Consider the following 16,124-nt stretch of genomic DNA (forward strand, 5'->3'; position numbering starts at 1 on the left):
ATACTGCCCTACCTTTTGACCTGCATGTAGCTGGAATGGGGATCTAGCAAACCTCCTCACTGGTGAGTTAGCACATCCCCCCCATCCCCCAGCCATGGCGATGAGCTCGGGGATGCGGCCAAAGCTGAGCTAATGACAGCTAATTCTGAGACTTTGGCTAGGCTACTGGGAAGAGAGGGTTGTTCCTCTGGCCAGCATTACAGAGCTGGTAAGATACATATATATCTCGATCTTCTAGGCACATTTTGACGCCATGAAGAGGAAGTCTTGCCTGAGAATAAGATATAGGAGAAAGCTGAGCTGAGAGGTGGCAATTGATTCCCGACTTCTTAATGAGCACCTGGATCCAGCCATGCCTGAAGTCAGCACTGCAAACCGACTTCAGCCTGCCAAGTCAGCACATTCCCTTTTGTTTCGGAAGCCAGTGTGAGTCAAGTTTCCAGTGACTTGCAGCCTGAGAGTCCTCCAGGCTTCAGCCGGGTGCCAGGGGGTCAGATGACATCCGTCCCCAGCCCCGTGGTAGACCCTGAGGTCCATGCAGAGATCAGCCACAAAAACATGAAGCCCCAGCTTCAGCATCTACTTCTCTGAAAGGCATTTGGCTGCCCCCCCCCCCCCCCCACACAGAGAAATCNTTGGCCCCCCCCCCCCCCCCAGCCAGAGGACATCTCTCTGGGGAGACAGGAGGAGACGGCCTGATCCCCATGGAACCCAGGAGCTAAGCCAGGAAGGGGAAGGAGAGACATGGACTTGGTATTCTCACACTGTCAGGCCTTGTTCTTTCATTCATTTGGGACAGGAGGGATGTTGTCACCTCTGCACTCCGAGCCCACAGGCTCAAGGTGAGAGAAGGGGCCTTTGATAGTGGAGCTCAAAGACCCAGACTGTTCTGTAACAGCAACGCCTCTGGTGGCAACAAAGTTCTCTCTGCAGCTGGAAAGTTCTGATTGATGGTTATGCAGAGGCTCTACCTGGAGGCTCCTCCCTCCCTCCTGCTCCTTGATCCAGAGCCCACACCCAGCCCCCTGTCCTGAAAAGACCACAGAAAAATGTCAACCTTCCCAGGCTTCTGTCTCACTTAGACAACAAGCCAAAGTCCTTGATGCAGCCAAAGGCGCAGGACGATCCTCCTTGCCACCTCCCTTTTCTCTTGTCCCCTGATGTTCCTCCTCGCCTGCTATGCTTCAGCCCTACAGAGGGGCCTCTGTGTTCCTCAGTCACACCTGGCATGTTATGGCCTCAGGGCCTTTGCACAGCCTGCTCCCTCTGCCTGGGACCCTTTTGCCCCAGATACCCACATCGCTGGCCTGTCATTTAGGTCCTCAGAGAGGCTTTCCCTGGCCACTCTCTGTATTTAAAATGACACCCTGGGGGCACCTGGGTGGCTCTTTTGGTTGAGTGTCCATCTCTTGATTTCTACCCAGGTCAGGATCCCAGGGTTGTGGGATGGAGCCCTGCGTCAGGCTCTGCGCTGAGCATGGAGACTGCTTGGGCTTCTCTCTCTCTTTCTCTCTCCCTCTGCCCCTCCCCTACTCACGCATGCACACACATGCTCTCTCTCTCAAATTAAAATACAGTAAAATAAAATGACGCCCCTTACCAGGCTGTATTTCATCCCTGCCACTTTACTGGTCTCCTGCGGGCACACTGAACAGTTACTGGACTCCTTGGTTATCGTCTGTCTGCACCCCCTCGGGATGTCAGCCGTGAGAGGGCAGGGACATTTGTTTCGCTCGCTGGTGGACACTGCAGGGCCGGGACCAGCGCCTGGTGCTCCGTACGGGCTCAACAACATTCTGTGGCCAGGAGGGGAGGGTGAAGCAGAGTGTGGAGGTGTAAACGCCTAGCTATGGGAGCCAAAGAACTCCCAGCTCTGTGGCCCACTAGCCACGTGACTTGGGGGCGAGTCCCGTCATCTCTGATGCCTCAGTTTCCTCATCTGCAACATGGGGAGAGGTGCGGGCAGGACACTTCGCATGTGATGACTGAGGATTGACCAAGGAAAGGCAAGTGAGCGCCGGCAGGCTCGAGGCCTGGCTTGTCCCATGAAGCGGAGGGCACGGTATAAGCAAAGCCTCAGCGGTTGGAAAACGGAGCCCCCGGGCAGTGAGGGCCCCGTGGGGGGCGGGGGGGGTACTTACCTGGGAAGGATGGGAAGGAGACACTCACAGGCTCGCTGAATTCCGACAGCTGCGGCTGTCTGTGTTCACCTAGCACCCCGTACCGGCAGTAGAACATGCCCCCCGGCGTCTCCCTGCCGCTCAGGTTGAAGGTGACCTCCAGCTGGTCTGGGGGGGCCTGCAGCAGCTGGACCACCTGCTTGCCGCGGTACAGCGTGAAATTGGCCCCTGGGAAGCCCCAGGGGGCGACACAGGTAATGTGGATGGGGTCTTCTTGGCTGCTGGGGAGGGGGGGCACCAGCAGGATGGACGGGGGTGGGATGGCCAAGGAGCCTGGAATGCAGGAAAGAGAGGTGCGGGGTGAGTGGTTAGAACAGAGGCCGGTCTGGCTCCGTGGCCTTGGGCAAGGGGCTGACCCCCTCTGGGCCTTGGTTTTTATTTACTGCTCGAGGCTGGTCATCCCTACTCCGCTGCTATGTTGAGGGGTTCAGGTGCTAGCACCTGGCTGGGGGGGGTCACTGCCGTTGAGCCATTTTATTATAACAGCAGCGGTTACCGGAGCAGTGCAGTTATACCCTTGGCGCGTCAATCAACAGCACTCACTGTGTGCCTTGCCCTGTTTTAGGTGCTGGGGACAGAGCAGTGAACGGCCAGACAGCTAGACATGCCTGCCCCCGGGGGACTGACATTCTCAAGGAGGCGAGAAGCACTGTGCGCACACCAGACAGGGCAATGGGAAGGCTGCATTGGCTGGTGCAGTCGTGGAGGGCTTCCTTTAAGAGGTAACACAGGAAGAGCTGGGGGAGAGCATTCCAGGCAGAGGAGGAGCACAGGCAAATTCGGGGACAATGGAAGGGGTGTGGGGGTCTCCAGTGACCAGGGTGGCTGGAGGGGATAAGCCGGGGAAAGAACAGGAGGAAGGGAAAGCAGAGGGTTTCTCCTGTTTCCCAGGCTGCGGAGAGGAATTGGGTTTTGGGGTATAGTTTCCTGCAGGAGGGACCGGTGTCTCCCCAGCTGCCCCCAGGCTCCTGAGCAGAGCGTCTGGCTCAAGTGACATCTACCTCGTCCGGCCACCGGACCTTTGCTCAGTGACTCCCCCACCCCCCAGCGGATCCTCCTGGTGCCTAGCTGTGGAGGTAGCAGCCTGGAGAAACCAAGCGGGGCTGAGTCATGGGGCGTGGGCACCTCTGTCCCCAGTGGGGCAGGATTTCTGATATCCTTGATGGGGGGGGGTGATGGGGGGCCCACTAAGAGAAAGCCACCGTCAGGGCTCAGACTCCCCCAGCACCTGGGGAAGGCTTCTTGTCCCCAGAGCAGGACCAGGTGGGCGAGGGTGGGGGGAGCGGGGCGGGGGTGGCGCAGGGGACATCAGGCTCACCGGCTGCAAAGAGCAGGACAGTCCAGGGCATCTCTTCTCCTGAGTTTGGCCAGGAAATCTGGCTGAGGCCAGCGCGGCCCACGGCTCGCTGCCAACTCCCCTGTGAGGCCAGAGCGGGGAAAGGAGAACCAGGGCTGATTTGAACGAATGTTTCCTCACTAGCAGGAAGTTGCACACACACAGCTGGCTACTGAAAGGGACTCTCTCCTCTCCCCACCCCTTCCACGGATGCACACCAGATCCTGGCACTGCTCTGCACCTTGGTGGCCACCGTGCTGCAGAGAGGGGAGGAGGGACAAACGGCTAAGACGGTCAGGTGTGTGTGTGTGTGTGTGTGTGTGTGTGTGTGTTTTCTCCTCCTGAAGAGGAAGGGCAAGGACCACGGGCTGTTTGGGAAACCCATGCCCAAAACACAAACCTCAGCCCAGCCAGTTCCAAAGTTGAAATGTATGTTTGGCAGAGGTTGGTAGAGCACAGTGGTTACTGTTGGGGCTCTGTGACCTCAGGGAAGATAAGGTCCTTCTTTGAAGCCTCAGCTCACTGCTCTGGATAATGGGGCTAAGAGTATCAGGTATTAGATCCAAAGAACTCATGATATGAAGTGCAATGCCTAGAGGGGTGTGAGTGCTCCCAGTGTGAGGCCACAGGCTCGTCACCAGCCAGGTGAAAGGCAACCCAGGCTCCAAAATAAGGAAATGATACAGTTTACAGAATAAATTGCCTCCTGTTTACAGCCCAGAAACTTCCAAAGGTCTGTCTTACCAGTAAGTTTGCTTTGATCTCTCTTCCTGTTCAAGTCAAGCAGGTCTACGGGGAGGATTACCCCAGGGAAGGATGTAAGCATATGTTAAACTAAACAACAAAAAGGGTCATTACTGCGGACTTTTTTATTTGGATACACAAAACTTATTCCAACGTCAGGACCTTTGTACATGCTGTGTCTCCTGTCTTGGACACAATTCTATTAACCTGATAAAATTCTGGGGAGCCTGGGTGGCCTAGTCAGTTGGTGTCTCTGACTTCACCTCAGATCATGATCTTGTGGTTCATGGGTTTGGGCCCCACTTCAGACTCTGTGCTGACAGCTCAGAACCTGGAGCCTGCTTTGGATTCTGGGTCTCCCTCTCGCTCTGCCCCTCCTCCTTTCATGGTCTGTCTCAAGAATAAATAAACTTTAAAAAATTAATACACTGTCAGGGGGTGGGGTGGGAAACCCGGTAAAACTGCACTTCTGTTTCAGGTCTCAGCTTAAATATCACTTTTGAGAAATCTCTCCAGATCCCTCTGAACTTAGAAAATTTTTCTGGCTGAATTATACTACAGTGCTTTGTGATGTTCTTTTATTTAAATTGGCATTTATATTTTCTTAAAAAATTTTTTTAATGTTTTATTTATTTCTGAGAGAGAGAGAGAGACAACGTGAGCAGGGGAGGGTCAGAGAGAGAGGGAGATACAGAATCTGAAACAGGCTCCAGGCTCTGAGCTAGCCGTCAGCACAGATCCCGATGTAGGGCTCAAGCCCATGAACCGTGAGATCATGACCTGAGCCGAAGTTGGCTGCCCAACCGACTGAGCTACCCAGGCGCCCCCAAATTGGCATTTATATTTTCAAGGAATTTGTCTATTTCAATTGGGTTGTAGAACTTATCCATATAAGACTCTTCATATTCCTGTATTATCCTTTGTATATCTGTAGGGTCTGTAGTGATGTCCCTTCTTTCAATGGCAACATGTGGTTTCTCTTTTTTTCCTGATTAGTCTTGCTGGGGATTAATCAGTTTTATTAATCTTTTCAAAGTATTAGCTTTTGGGTTTGTTGTTTTTCTCTATTTTCTGTTTTCAATTTCATTGCTTTGTCTTTTTGTTTTTACTTACCTTGTGTTTCATTGTCTCTTTTCATAGCTTCTTAAGATGGAAGCTTAGATCATTGATTTTAAAACTTTATCTTTGTGTATAAGCATTTGAAGCTATATATTTACCTCTATATACTGCTTTAACTGCATTTCACACACTCTGACATATTGTGCTTAAGTTAGAAATATTTTCTTCTTTCACTTGTGAATTTTTTTCTATGGCCTGTATATTATTGAGAAATGTGTCAACTTCCAAACATTTGGGATTTTTTAATAGCTTACTGTTAGTGAATTTCAATTTAATTCCTTTGTGGTCAGAAAACATATTCCATATCATTTCAGTCCCTTGATATTTATTGAGACTTTAATGGCCCAGCATTTCTTGATGCACATTCTATATGCACCTGAAGTGAAAGTACATTCTGCAGGGTTTTGGTATAATATTCTGGAAATATCCATTATTAGATCACGGTGGTTTACAAAACATGCTTGAATTTATTGAATTCACCCAGCTCTCTTCCTTCCTCTCTTCCTTCCATGGTGCAGGGATGGGTCTGTGGTGCCTCTTGTAGTTTCACAATGCTTATTACTCCAGTGCTTGGCACACAGTAAACCACAACTTTTTCTTTCCTTCTTTCTCTTTCTTTCTTTCTTTCTTTCTCTTTTTCTTCCTCTTTCTTTCCTTTCTTTTCTTTTCCTTTCTTTCTTTTAATGTTTATTTATTTTGGAGAGAAAAAGACAGAGTGTGATTGGGAGTGGGGCAGAGAGAGAGGGAGACACAGAATCCAAAGCAGGCTCCAGGCTCTGAGCTGTTAGCACAGAGCCTGATGTGAGGCTTGAACTCATGAACCATGAGATTATGACCTGAGCTGAAGTCAGATGCTTAACAGATTGAGTCACCCAGGAGGCCCTGAACCACTATTTCTTGTTGTCTGACCTGCAGCCAGAAAATATTCATTTAGTCTATTTTTGTTGCTCTATCCTGGATGTGTAGGAGACAGAGTTAAGAGAGATTCCTGCCTTATTTATTCTACCAATTGTTTAGTGAGCTCCACCAAGGGCTCAGGACTTTGCTGTCTGTGAGGGACACCATGAGGAATAAAAAAAAAGCTCCTGCCCTTAGGAGGCTCAGAGTTTGGTTAGAGAGTCAGACAAGCAGGCAATGAGAGTCCAGTTGGGGGAAGTGCTAAAATGGAGTCAATCATCAAGGGCGGCTCCTAACCTGGCTTCAGCAGGTTCAGGGAGGGCTTCTGGGAGGAGGTGTTATCTGACCCCAAAACCCTGAGAAGGAGACAAGGGAAGGACATTCTAGGTGGAGGGAATAATATGTGTTAAAGTCCTTGGATGAATGTTAAGGACTTCATCCTGGGAGTATTTAACGTGGCGCAGGAACCTATAACCTGGAATTCCGAATTCAGAAAAACAGACACACTTACCTGCATTAGTCACGGATAGCAGCCGTAAGAGGTACAGCTGAGGGGTCATGGGCAGGGTGAAGGTAAATCAGCAAAGGATGCTGACTCCCCAGGGTCAGGAAGCTGTTACCAGCTCAGGCCTAAAGTTGCCAGGGAGGAACGCAGCTGTGGAATTGGAGAGATTTGGAGCTGCAGGCTTTGGTAGAAGCACACAGACCAACAGCGTGGGAGCCAGAGGATATACACCTACGCCTTCCTCTCCTCCTCCTATCTCCCCCCAGGGCCGAACCCAACTGGATGCCAGAGGGAGAGGCAGCTAAGTTGACCCGGTGTGTAGAGATCAGCGTCCCAGGGTGCAGGGCAGGGTAGGGAAGGGTGGAGAATGGCTCAGGGGTGGGGTTGGGGGGGTGGGTTGCACGACGACTGTCTAGCACACACTCTCAGAATCTTTTGGTTATAATATCGGGGGATCTGTGGTCTCCAGAGGCTAGTTTGCCAACTCCCCATGGTTGTAAGAGCCCCAGGCTGACTACAGGTGCCAGTGCTACAAGGGAAGATGGACCCTGCATATGTGGCCTGCACAGCTGCTCTCATCTCTTCTCTGGCTACTCCCCTCCCTCTGCTCCATTTCCTTGCTGCCCCCTGAGCCCTCTGAGTGCCTTCCCACCTCAGGGCACTGTTCTCTCTGCCCACCTCCTCTCCCTTCTACTTCAAGTCTGAGATTCAATGCCACCTCCTCCGGGAAGCCTTCCCTGACTCCACCCAGGTGAAATGAGCCATCCATCTCCACCTAGCCTTTACTCCTTAGTGCCTGTAGCTACCCGAAGCCACCCAAGCGCTGAGCTTGCCTGTGTGTAACCTGGCTCCTACGCTCGGACGGCAGCTTTGTGAAGACATACACAGAGTCTGTTTTATGCACAGTGTCAGACACTCAACAAATATTTGTTGAATACCTGGGACAGGGGAGAGTTTTTGCTCAGTCGAAGGAAACGAGAATCACCCGTTCGGGCCCCGGGTGGTGGCAGAAGTTGCGGAGTGGGTAACTCCAAGGGCCCATAAGCTTGGACAAACTGAGCAGACACAGAATCAACCGTTTATCTGAACTTTGGAAAACAGCCAAGGGTTTACGGCAACCAAGTGACCGCCGAATCAAAACGAAGAGGAAACTTGAACGTGGCAGGAAGGTGCTGTGGTGCTTTCCTCACCCTGTCCTCAGCTCCTTCCCAGCACGCTGGAGGTCGGGGGTGGGCAGGACAGTGCTTGTCTGATCTAACATGTCTGAGGGTGACCTGGGGACCGACTCAAGGCGCTCTGTCCGCTGACCTCAGAATGCATTCCTGGAAGACGGCGTAAGGGAAGGGGAAGAACCCACAGCCACCTGGGGCAAAGTGGTATAACTGGGGGCGGCATTAACCAATGGTTTTGCCAGCAAAAATGGGTTTGTTCAGGAATGGCACAGAGATGCAACTAAGGACAAGCAAGCTTCGGACGACTCAGGACAGCAGAAGTGGAGGCAGGTCTGAACGAGGAAGAGGAGCCCTTTTAATACAGGGAAGGGGGAAGTAAGGAAGGCCATTACCGATAAGCGGTCCATTGGATTAAACTGGCGGTTGGAAGCGGAGCGATGTTTCATCGGGTGAGTTGTGACCGTCTCTCACTGGCTGGGCTGTTCCCAGGGGAAGGGAAAACCTTTCCTCGTCCTGCTGACGTAGTAAAATCAGGTAGGAAAGTTATCAATTTGCAAGGCACATCTCTTCCTGTCAGGTCTGCCATTGACAATGAGTGGCAGGCTGTGAGCGTTCACCCTTCTGTCCTCCTAATTCCATCTAAAATTTTCTTTTTCTTTTTGAAAGAGAGAGAGAGAGAAAGTGGGGGAGGAGCAGAGAGAGGGAGACAGAAGATCCAAAGCAGGTTCTGAGCTGTCAGTGCAGACAGAGCCCAATGCAGGGCTCGAAACCACAAACCGCGGGATCACGACCTGAGCCGAAGTCAAATGCTTAACCTGACTGAGCCACCCAGGCTCCCTTCCTGACTTCATTTTAAAGGAGGTTTCCCTTTATTACATTTTCACAACAGACATGCCAAAAGCTAGGAGGAAACAGGGTGAGCATTTCTCCTGGTAGCTCGGGCATTCAGAAGCACCCACATATCCCGAGGGATTTAGAAAGCAATGCCCATGCCCAGGGCAGAAGTGCTCAGAAAAGATTGGAGAAGGGGCGCCTGGGTGGCTCAGTTGGTTAAGCGTCTGACTTCGGCTCAGGTCATGATCTCACGGTTCGTGGGTTCGAGCCCCACGTTGGGCTCTGTGCTGACAGCTACCTCAGAGCCTGGAGGCTGTTTCGGATTCTGTGTCTCCCTCTCTCTCTGACCCTCCCCTCCTCATGCTCTCTCTCAGAAATTAAAAAAAAAAAAAAAACACATTAAAAAAAGAAAATAAAACAGAAAATAACAAGTGTTGCTGAAGGTGTGGAGAAATTGGAGCCTTCATACATGGTTGGTGGGAATATAAAATGGGGCAGCCACTGTGGAAAACAGTCTGGGAGTTCCTCAAAAAGTTCAACATAGAGGGGCACCTGGATGGCTCAGTTGGTTAAATGATCAACTTTGGTTCAGGTCATGATCTCGCAGTTTGCGGGTTCGAGTCCTGCATCAGGCTCTTTGTTGACAGGTTAGAGCCTGGAGCCTGCTTGGGATTCTGTCTCCCTCTCTCTGCCCCTCCCCCACTCCTGCTCTCTCTTTCAAAGAATAAATAAACATTTAAAAAGAATGGAAGCATCTGTGCCTGAATCCTTGTCTCAGGCTCTGCTTAAAAAAGAAAAATGAAAGGAAAGAGAAAGAAAAGAAAGAAAGAAAGAAAGAAAGAAAGAAAGAAAGAAAGAAAGAAAGAAAGAAAGAAAGAAAAGAAAAGAAAAAGTTAAACATAGAGTTATCCTATGGCCAGCAATTCCACTCCTAGGTGTATAAAACTGAAAATAGATTCTCAAACAAATACACATACACACGTTTATAGCAGCGTTATTCACAATGTCCAAAAGATGGGGCAACCCCAATGCCCATCAATGGCTGAACGGATAACTGTGGTAGATCTATGCAACGGATTGTTACTCAGCCATTACAATGAAATAAATACTCATTCATGCTAGGAGGATGAACCTCCATTATGCTAAGTGAAAGAAGCCAGACACAAATGGTCAGATATTTCATTTATATGAAACATCCAGAATTGGCAAATTCATAGAGGCACGTTGGAAATTGCCACAAGGGGGGAGGGGAATGCGGTACAGGCTTAATGGGTACAGGGTTTATTTTGGGGCTGATGAAAATGTTTTGAAAGTAAGAGTGACAGCTACACAACACTGTGAATGTAATAAATGCCACTGAAGTATTCACTCTAAAATCATTAATTTTAGGAGTGCCTGGGTGGCTCAGTCAGTTGAGCGTCTGACTCTTGATTCTGGCTCACGTGGGACTGAGCCCCCCATCGGGCTCTGTAATGACCGCACAGAGCCTGCTCAAGATTCTCTCTCTCCCTCCCTGCCCCTCCCCATCCTCTCTCTCAAAATAAATAAACTTAAAAACAAAATAATCACCCATTCTCCACAACTATTTCAAAATGTCCGAGCAGCGAGTCTGCAGGACAGAAAATTGGGGGACTAATGACTGTCCATGAACTTTGACATAACAACGTGGCGTTACTTCCCCAACTTCTCCAAGAGCAGGTGAGGACGGCCACCAGCTGTATTTGAGGAGTAAGTGTCACCAAATGCCAACCACTCCAAAGCCTGTCTTTAAAGCCTCAAAATTTCCATCTGAACATTTTCTTTTTTTTAACTAGACAGAATCACCAATCAGTGTCCGTTTCTACACTGACGTCTTTGGTCATCTGGCGGCTTCCCAGAGGGACATCGCCTCCAAACACTCTAAGCCAGACAGGGAGAAGGGGTTACACGGTGGGCAAGAAGCCTGGAAAATCACGTAGTATTTACCAAGGGCCCATAACGTGCTAAGCGCTAAACAAGCCTTCTCTCATTTAATCTTCACAACAGCCCAGGGAGGGAGCACGACTATCACCCCCCCATTTCACGGATGAGGATACTGAGGCCCAGCAGGGCGCTTTCTTCAAGCCAAGGGTCGGGGGTGGTTGGAACTAGCTTTCGTGGCTCCCAGCCCCACATTCTCTTCTCTGATTCTTACGCAATCTAGCCATCGTCTTTCGTGCCCTGGGCCACTTCGATTACTGTTTACCTGCCGGCCCCCCGAGTTTGAGACCCTTGGTGTGCAGGGGCTGGGCCCCCGTACTGATTCTACGCAAGGAGAAATGGAACGTTCGCGCAAGGCTTCATCTCAACTCCGACAGCCGCCGTAGGGGGTGGTCGCTCCATCACACCCACCACAGATGAGGAAACTGACAAAGTGACAGATCTAACGAATAAAGGGTCAGGCCGCACCGGCGACACGGAGCCCACACCAACACTAAAAGGTCTCCTTCGCGTCCCCAGTTCAACTAGTTTATACGTGAGCACTACGGATCCAATCCACCCAGACAGCACCGCTAAACGGTCGTAGCGCGCAGTTTACTCTGGGAAAACCGCAGGGAGGGGGCCTTAGAAGGTCGCGACGCGCCTCCGACTTAGTTGTCTTAACTTTTGCCCGAGAAGGATGCACCATAGTACTTATTTTTGTCATTCCCCCCTCCCCATCATCGGTTGAGATTACAACCGGAGGCCACTCAGAAAAAAAAAAAAATCCTCCCGAAGATCGAGTGTTGCTATCACATCAGGCACCCCTTCGGGCAGCTAAGCTCTCAGGGGGCCCTTCGTCTTCCTCCCTGCTGGTTTCACGAAGCGGCTGCCAATGAGCTCCGCCGAGTAGCAGAGGGGGCAGGGCTAGCCCTTAAAGGAACCGCGACCTCATAGCAGACTGGAGGTTGACCCGGATGATGGCGGCCGGAGCGGCCCTAGCCTTGGCACTGTGGCTACTACTGCCGCCGGTGGGGGTGGGAGGGGCAGGGCCACCGCCGATCCAGGACGGCGAGTTCACGTTCCTGCTGCCTGCGGGGAGGAAACAGTGTTTCTATCAGTCTGCACCGGCCAACGCAAGCCTCGAGACCGAATACCAGGTAGAGGGTCCCGGGCTGGGGAAGCCAGCAAAAGAGAGGAGCCTGGGCGAGTGGGCGTGGCCAGGCAGCTGAAGCGAGGCATGCATTAGAGGGAGGGGGAGGAGCCCGTGCGTAAGAGCGCGGGGGCGGAGCCAGGGAGAGCGAGCGGGAGCTGATGGAGACCGCGCGTAGGAGCGGAGGGGGTGGGAATAATAGCAGGAGGCGGGGTTAGAGTGAGACGCCCAGAAGGGGCGGGGCATGAGTTATAACTGGGAGCCTTTCACGGGGCGGGAACATCCCGAATGGGCGTGGCCGAGAGTTGTGCGACCGCCGGAGTCGGTGGGTGTGACCAAGATGCGCCAGAAGAAAGGGCGTGGTGAACATGAGGATTTCTCTGGGGTTGGGTTAAGGAAAGCAGGGCCCCGTTACCCTCACTGGGGTGTGGCCAGGTAAACGTCGATCAAGGACTTACGACGGGGGCGAGACTAGATCAAAGAGCCAAACCAAAGCTGTCATATCAATGAAGACAGAGCCAAAGCAAGGGGCGCGGTCAGAGGGACAGGTGAGGCAGGACCAGGTTGCAAGTGTAGACGTCTGCGCTCTGGTGGGCCTCTGGTGATCTATATGTATGTCTGGCTTTCCCTGGCAGCTGCTCTTGGCCTACCCCAGCCCTCCAACTTCTCTTACCTCTCCTCCCAGGTGATTGGAGGTGCTGGACTGGACGTGGATTTCACCCTGGAGAGCCCTCAGGGCGTGCTGCTGGTCAGCGAGTCCCGCAAGGCAGATGGGGTGCACACGTGAGTTCAGCCCCACTGTCAGCCTGGGTTCGGTTTCAGCCCTGCCCCTCTGCAGTGGCCTCGGGTTACCACCTTCCCTGCTTCTCAGTGTCCGGCTGGTGGGCCACTCAGGGTCATGTGTGTCTGTGTGTCTTTCTTCCAGGGTGGAGCCCACGGAGGCCGGGGACTACAAGCTGTGCTTTGACAACTCCTTCAGCACCATCTCAGAGAAGCTGGTGTTCTTCGAACTCATTTTTGACAGCCTGCAGGACGACGAGGAGGTTGAAGGCTGGGCAGAGGCCGTGGAGCCCGAGGAAATGCTGGATGTCAAGATGGAGGACATCAAGGTGCGCCCAGGGTGAACTGGGGCCACTCGTCAGATCTGTGGCTTTGGACAACCATGCTCCCCTGTTCTTCCACCGTGGCTGGGGTCCGCATTCGCCTGACCCAGCCTCCCTGGTGCCCCCACCTTAATTATGTTTGTAGCAACTCACGGTTAAAATATAGCACGTTTCTAAGGTGTAGGAATTTCAGGGGCTTAAATAATCTCATGAAATCTCCATATGAAGTAGGTAGTGTGTTCTTAATGCCTCGTTGTAACTGAGGCACAGGGACGGCTAAGGCCACACAACTAGCAACTGGCAAAGCCAATATTTGACCACAGGCAGTCTGGCTTTGGCAACTGTGCTGTTGACTACTAAGTACATTTTTTTACACTGATGTAGGTATGTAACTTTCAGAGCAATTCTGAGGAAACGGAGGCCCAGAGAGATTCATTAACTTGTTCAAGGTCACACAGCCACTCAATAGAGAGAGCAGATTTAGACTCCAGGCAGCCTGGCCACAGTCCGGGCTCTCAGCTCACCCCATGCCCCCTAGTTTTATTGGTCTCTGCTCCCCGAAAGGCGGAAGCCTGACCCTGCCCCCGTCTCTGCCCCACAGGAATCCATCGAGACCATGAAGACACGGTTGGAGCGCAGCATCCAGATGCTGACGCTCCTGCGGGCCTTTGAGGCACGTGACCGCAACCTGCAGGAGGGCAACCTGGAACGGGTCAACTTCTGGTCTGCTGTGAACATGGCCGTGCTGCTGCTGGTGGCCGTGCTGCAGGTCTGCACGCTCAAGCGCTTCTTCCAGGACAAGCGCCCTGTGCCTACGTAGCCCCGGAAGGAGGAACGGGGAGAAGGGCAGGGCACATGTGTGTGAGACTTGGGGGTCCCTTCCCCACCCGAGTGTCCCCTACGGGAGGGGAGGCTGTACAGTCGGGGCCGGAGGTATGGCCCTCAATGTCTTCTCCCTTTGAGTGGGGGGGCGGGGCAGGCAGGAAGAAACGCTTGTTGGCTTGGCTGACAGCCCCGGGCCCTCCGGGAGGGGCAGCTCAGTGGTGGCACCTGCTCTCCAGGACACTGTGCATGGACGGGGGCACCGTGGCATTTGAATGCAGTGCCTGGATGGCGTGGCCGGTCTGTGCGTCCCCTGCTGTGAATGTGTGTGCCTTAGCCTGAGTCTTCCAGCCTGCACTGGCCCTAGGTGTGGGGGTGGGGCCCAGGAAGCAGACTCCCTTCCCTTCCCCAGCGGCCTGAGCCAGGTGCTGCTGAGACGGGGCTTGCTGTGTGTGGGGCCCCTGGTCTCCCTGTCACCCCCCCGGAGGCCTGTTGCTGCTGCTGGGGGGGGGCGGGAAGGAGACACAGTGCTCTTGCCAGGACAGTCACTTTATTGAGAGAAGGAGCCCAGCCCCTCAGCGCAGTGCAGGGGGGGCTCGCTGTGAGGTCCGGTCACAGAACTCTAGGAGCAGGGACTGCGAGACCACCCGCCCCTGCTTCCCTGTGCGGGGGCCCTGGGGCAGAGCCGGGGGTGGGGGGCGGTGGTGGCCCAGCCAAACCTTGCGCAGGCGCCTCACGGAACACAGGGTGGTCTGGCCTGGGCACTGGAGTCAATAAATTATGGTCAGAAAATCACAGAGCCTGGTGATTGGGGCTCAGGGACCGACCCGGCCCCCAGGGGGCAAACCAGGCAGGCGGGAGGGGTCTCCCACGAAGTTCAGAAGAAGAAAGGTCGGGCGGGAGCCGATGGAGGTGGTCTCCTGGGCACAAGAGAAAAATCAGAAAGCAAAGTTTAACTGTGACCCGGGCTGGGCCGGAAGGCCTGGGGCCTGCGGGGGAGTCCTTAGGGCCGTGGCAGTGGGGAGGGGGCCCTCCCCACTGCGGTTCGGGGTGGAGGGCCGGAATCCCCTCTCCCCTTAGTGATCTGATGCCCACCCTAGGCGTGCGTCCCGGTCCCCACACCAGCGGTGCGTCAGGGGGCTGCAGCCAGGCCCCTGTGTGAGGACGTGATGGGGGGGGGGGGAGAGGGGAACATCTGCCCCCGCTCCTGAGGTGTTAGGAAGCAGAAGATCTTCCCTCAAGAGCATGGTTGTCTCTGGAAGAAGTGAACTCTGGTCAAGAGCAGAGCCCCCTGAGGGAGGTATGAGAGCCCGTGGTGGGAGGCCTTCCCCGGGGTGGGGGAAGGTGAGCAGTCCACATCCTCAGCCTGACAACACAAAAGGCCCACACAGCAGCCGCTAGAAGCTTCTTCCCTTTATTTTAGTTTATTAATAGGATACAGAGTGCAGGCACTTACAGTGGTCAAACCCAGCGAGGAGCGAGCGAGGTCTGCTCAGTGATGGGCCACCTGGGGACCCACCCCGTCGGGGAGGCCTGGGTGGGAGCCGGGAGCCCCTCAAAGCCTCCCCACTCACTCAGCCCTGAGCCCAAGCCTCCCCGGGGTCCTAGGAGGAAGGGGGGGACCCAGGGAGGAAAGAGCGAGGCCGGCAGGGCTGAGGCTTCCGGACCTGGCAAAGGCACCTCAGGCAGCCGAGGCGGGGCCCTGTGGTTAAGAAGGCCGAGGAAGGAATATTTACAACTGAGGCGGGGCGGGCAGCCTGGGGCCTGCTGGTTACAGGCTCTCTGGGTGCCTGTGTTTCCAGAAAGCCCGGTCTCCTCAGGCTTTCCTGGCTGGAGAAGCCCTGGGCGAGCCCCCCACCCCAGCCTGAAGCCTCACTGAGATGGCGCCCAGAGTGTGTTCCCTCCTCTGCTACTCTGAGGTCCATCCCCCAAAGTGCACCGCCCCAGCTCCCCCTCTGCCTGGGGGCTCCGGGGCCCCTTCAGTGCTGTGTGCATCCGGGGATGGGGGCCAAGGTTAGGGAAGAGTCAGGGGCTGCCCGCAGGGAGCCAGGTCCTGGCACGTGGATGACGGCGCCAGGGACAGCGGAGGGGCCCAGGCCACCGGAGCTCCTGCACCGCGGGTGTGCGAAGACCCCCCCTGAGAACGCCCCCCACCCCCCTGCAGCCGCAGCCTAGTCGAGCAGGGGCAGCCTAGTCGAGCAGGGACGGCTCGGCTGGGCGGATAATGGTGGGCCGGCTGGGCGCAGCAGGGGGTCTTCTGCTGCAAAGAGAATAAAGACAGATGGGGAGGGGGAGGGGGGAGATGGCAGTGAGGCCATAAG

General features: G+C 53.9%; 3 protein-coding genes across 4 annotated transcripts in view; 1 reads left to right on the plus strand and 2 right to left on the minus strand.

The window, feature by feature from the left end:
* Window positions 1-3,619, minus strand: part of CUNH19orf38 (chromosome unknown C19orf38 homolog) — a 14,019-nt gene extending 10,400 nt beyond the window's left edge. For both annotated transcript variants that reach the window (XM_077768022.1, XM_077768021.1), the window contains exons 1-2: window positions 3,499-3,619; window positions 2,142-2,453 (exon numbers count right to left, since the gene is read on the minus strand). In XM_077768022.1, coding sequence (XP_077624148.1) covers window positions 2,142-2,453; window positions 3,499-3,529 — 343 coding nt within the window. In that variant the 5' untranslated portion in view covers window positions 3,530-3,619. The remainder of the gene's footprint in view (window positions 1-2,141; window positions 2,454-3,498) is intronic.
* A 7,914-nt stretch (window positions 3,620-11,533) lies between these two features.
* TMED1 (transmembrane p24 trafficking protein 1) lies at window positions 11,534-14,598 on the plus strand. The gene is made up of 4 exons (XM_077767918.1): window positions 11,534-11,885; window positions 12,564-12,661; window positions 12,804-12,987; window positions 13,583-14,598. The coding sequence occupies exons 1-4, from the start codon at window positions 11,703-11,705 to the stop codon at window positions 13,799-13,801; spliced, it is 684 nt and encodes a 227-aa protein (XP_077624044.1). The 5' UTR covers window positions 11,534-11,702; the 3' UTR covers window positions 13,802-14,598.
* Window positions 14,599-15,201: 603 nt separating this feature from the next.
* DNM2 (dynamin 2) overlaps window positions 15,202-16,124 on the minus strand; it is an 81,453-nt gene continuing 80,530 nt past the window's right edge. Inside the window, exon 23 of the mRNA XM_077767972.1 lies at window positions 15,202-16,063. Within this exon, the coding sequence (XP_077624098.1) occupies window positions 15,994-16,063 (70 nt within the window). The 3' untranslated portion in view covers window positions 15,202-15,993. The remainder of the gene's footprint in view (window positions 16,064-16,124) is intronic.

Source organism: Crocuta crocuta, unplaced genomic scaffold (genome assembly GCF_008692635.1).
Source record: "Crocuta crocuta isolate KB4526 unplaced genomic scaffold, BGI_CrCroc_1.0 scaffold115, whole genome shotgun sequence".
Lineage (NCBI taxonomy): Eukaryota > Metazoa > Chordata > Mammalia > Carnivora > Hyaenidae > Crocuta > Crocuta crocuta.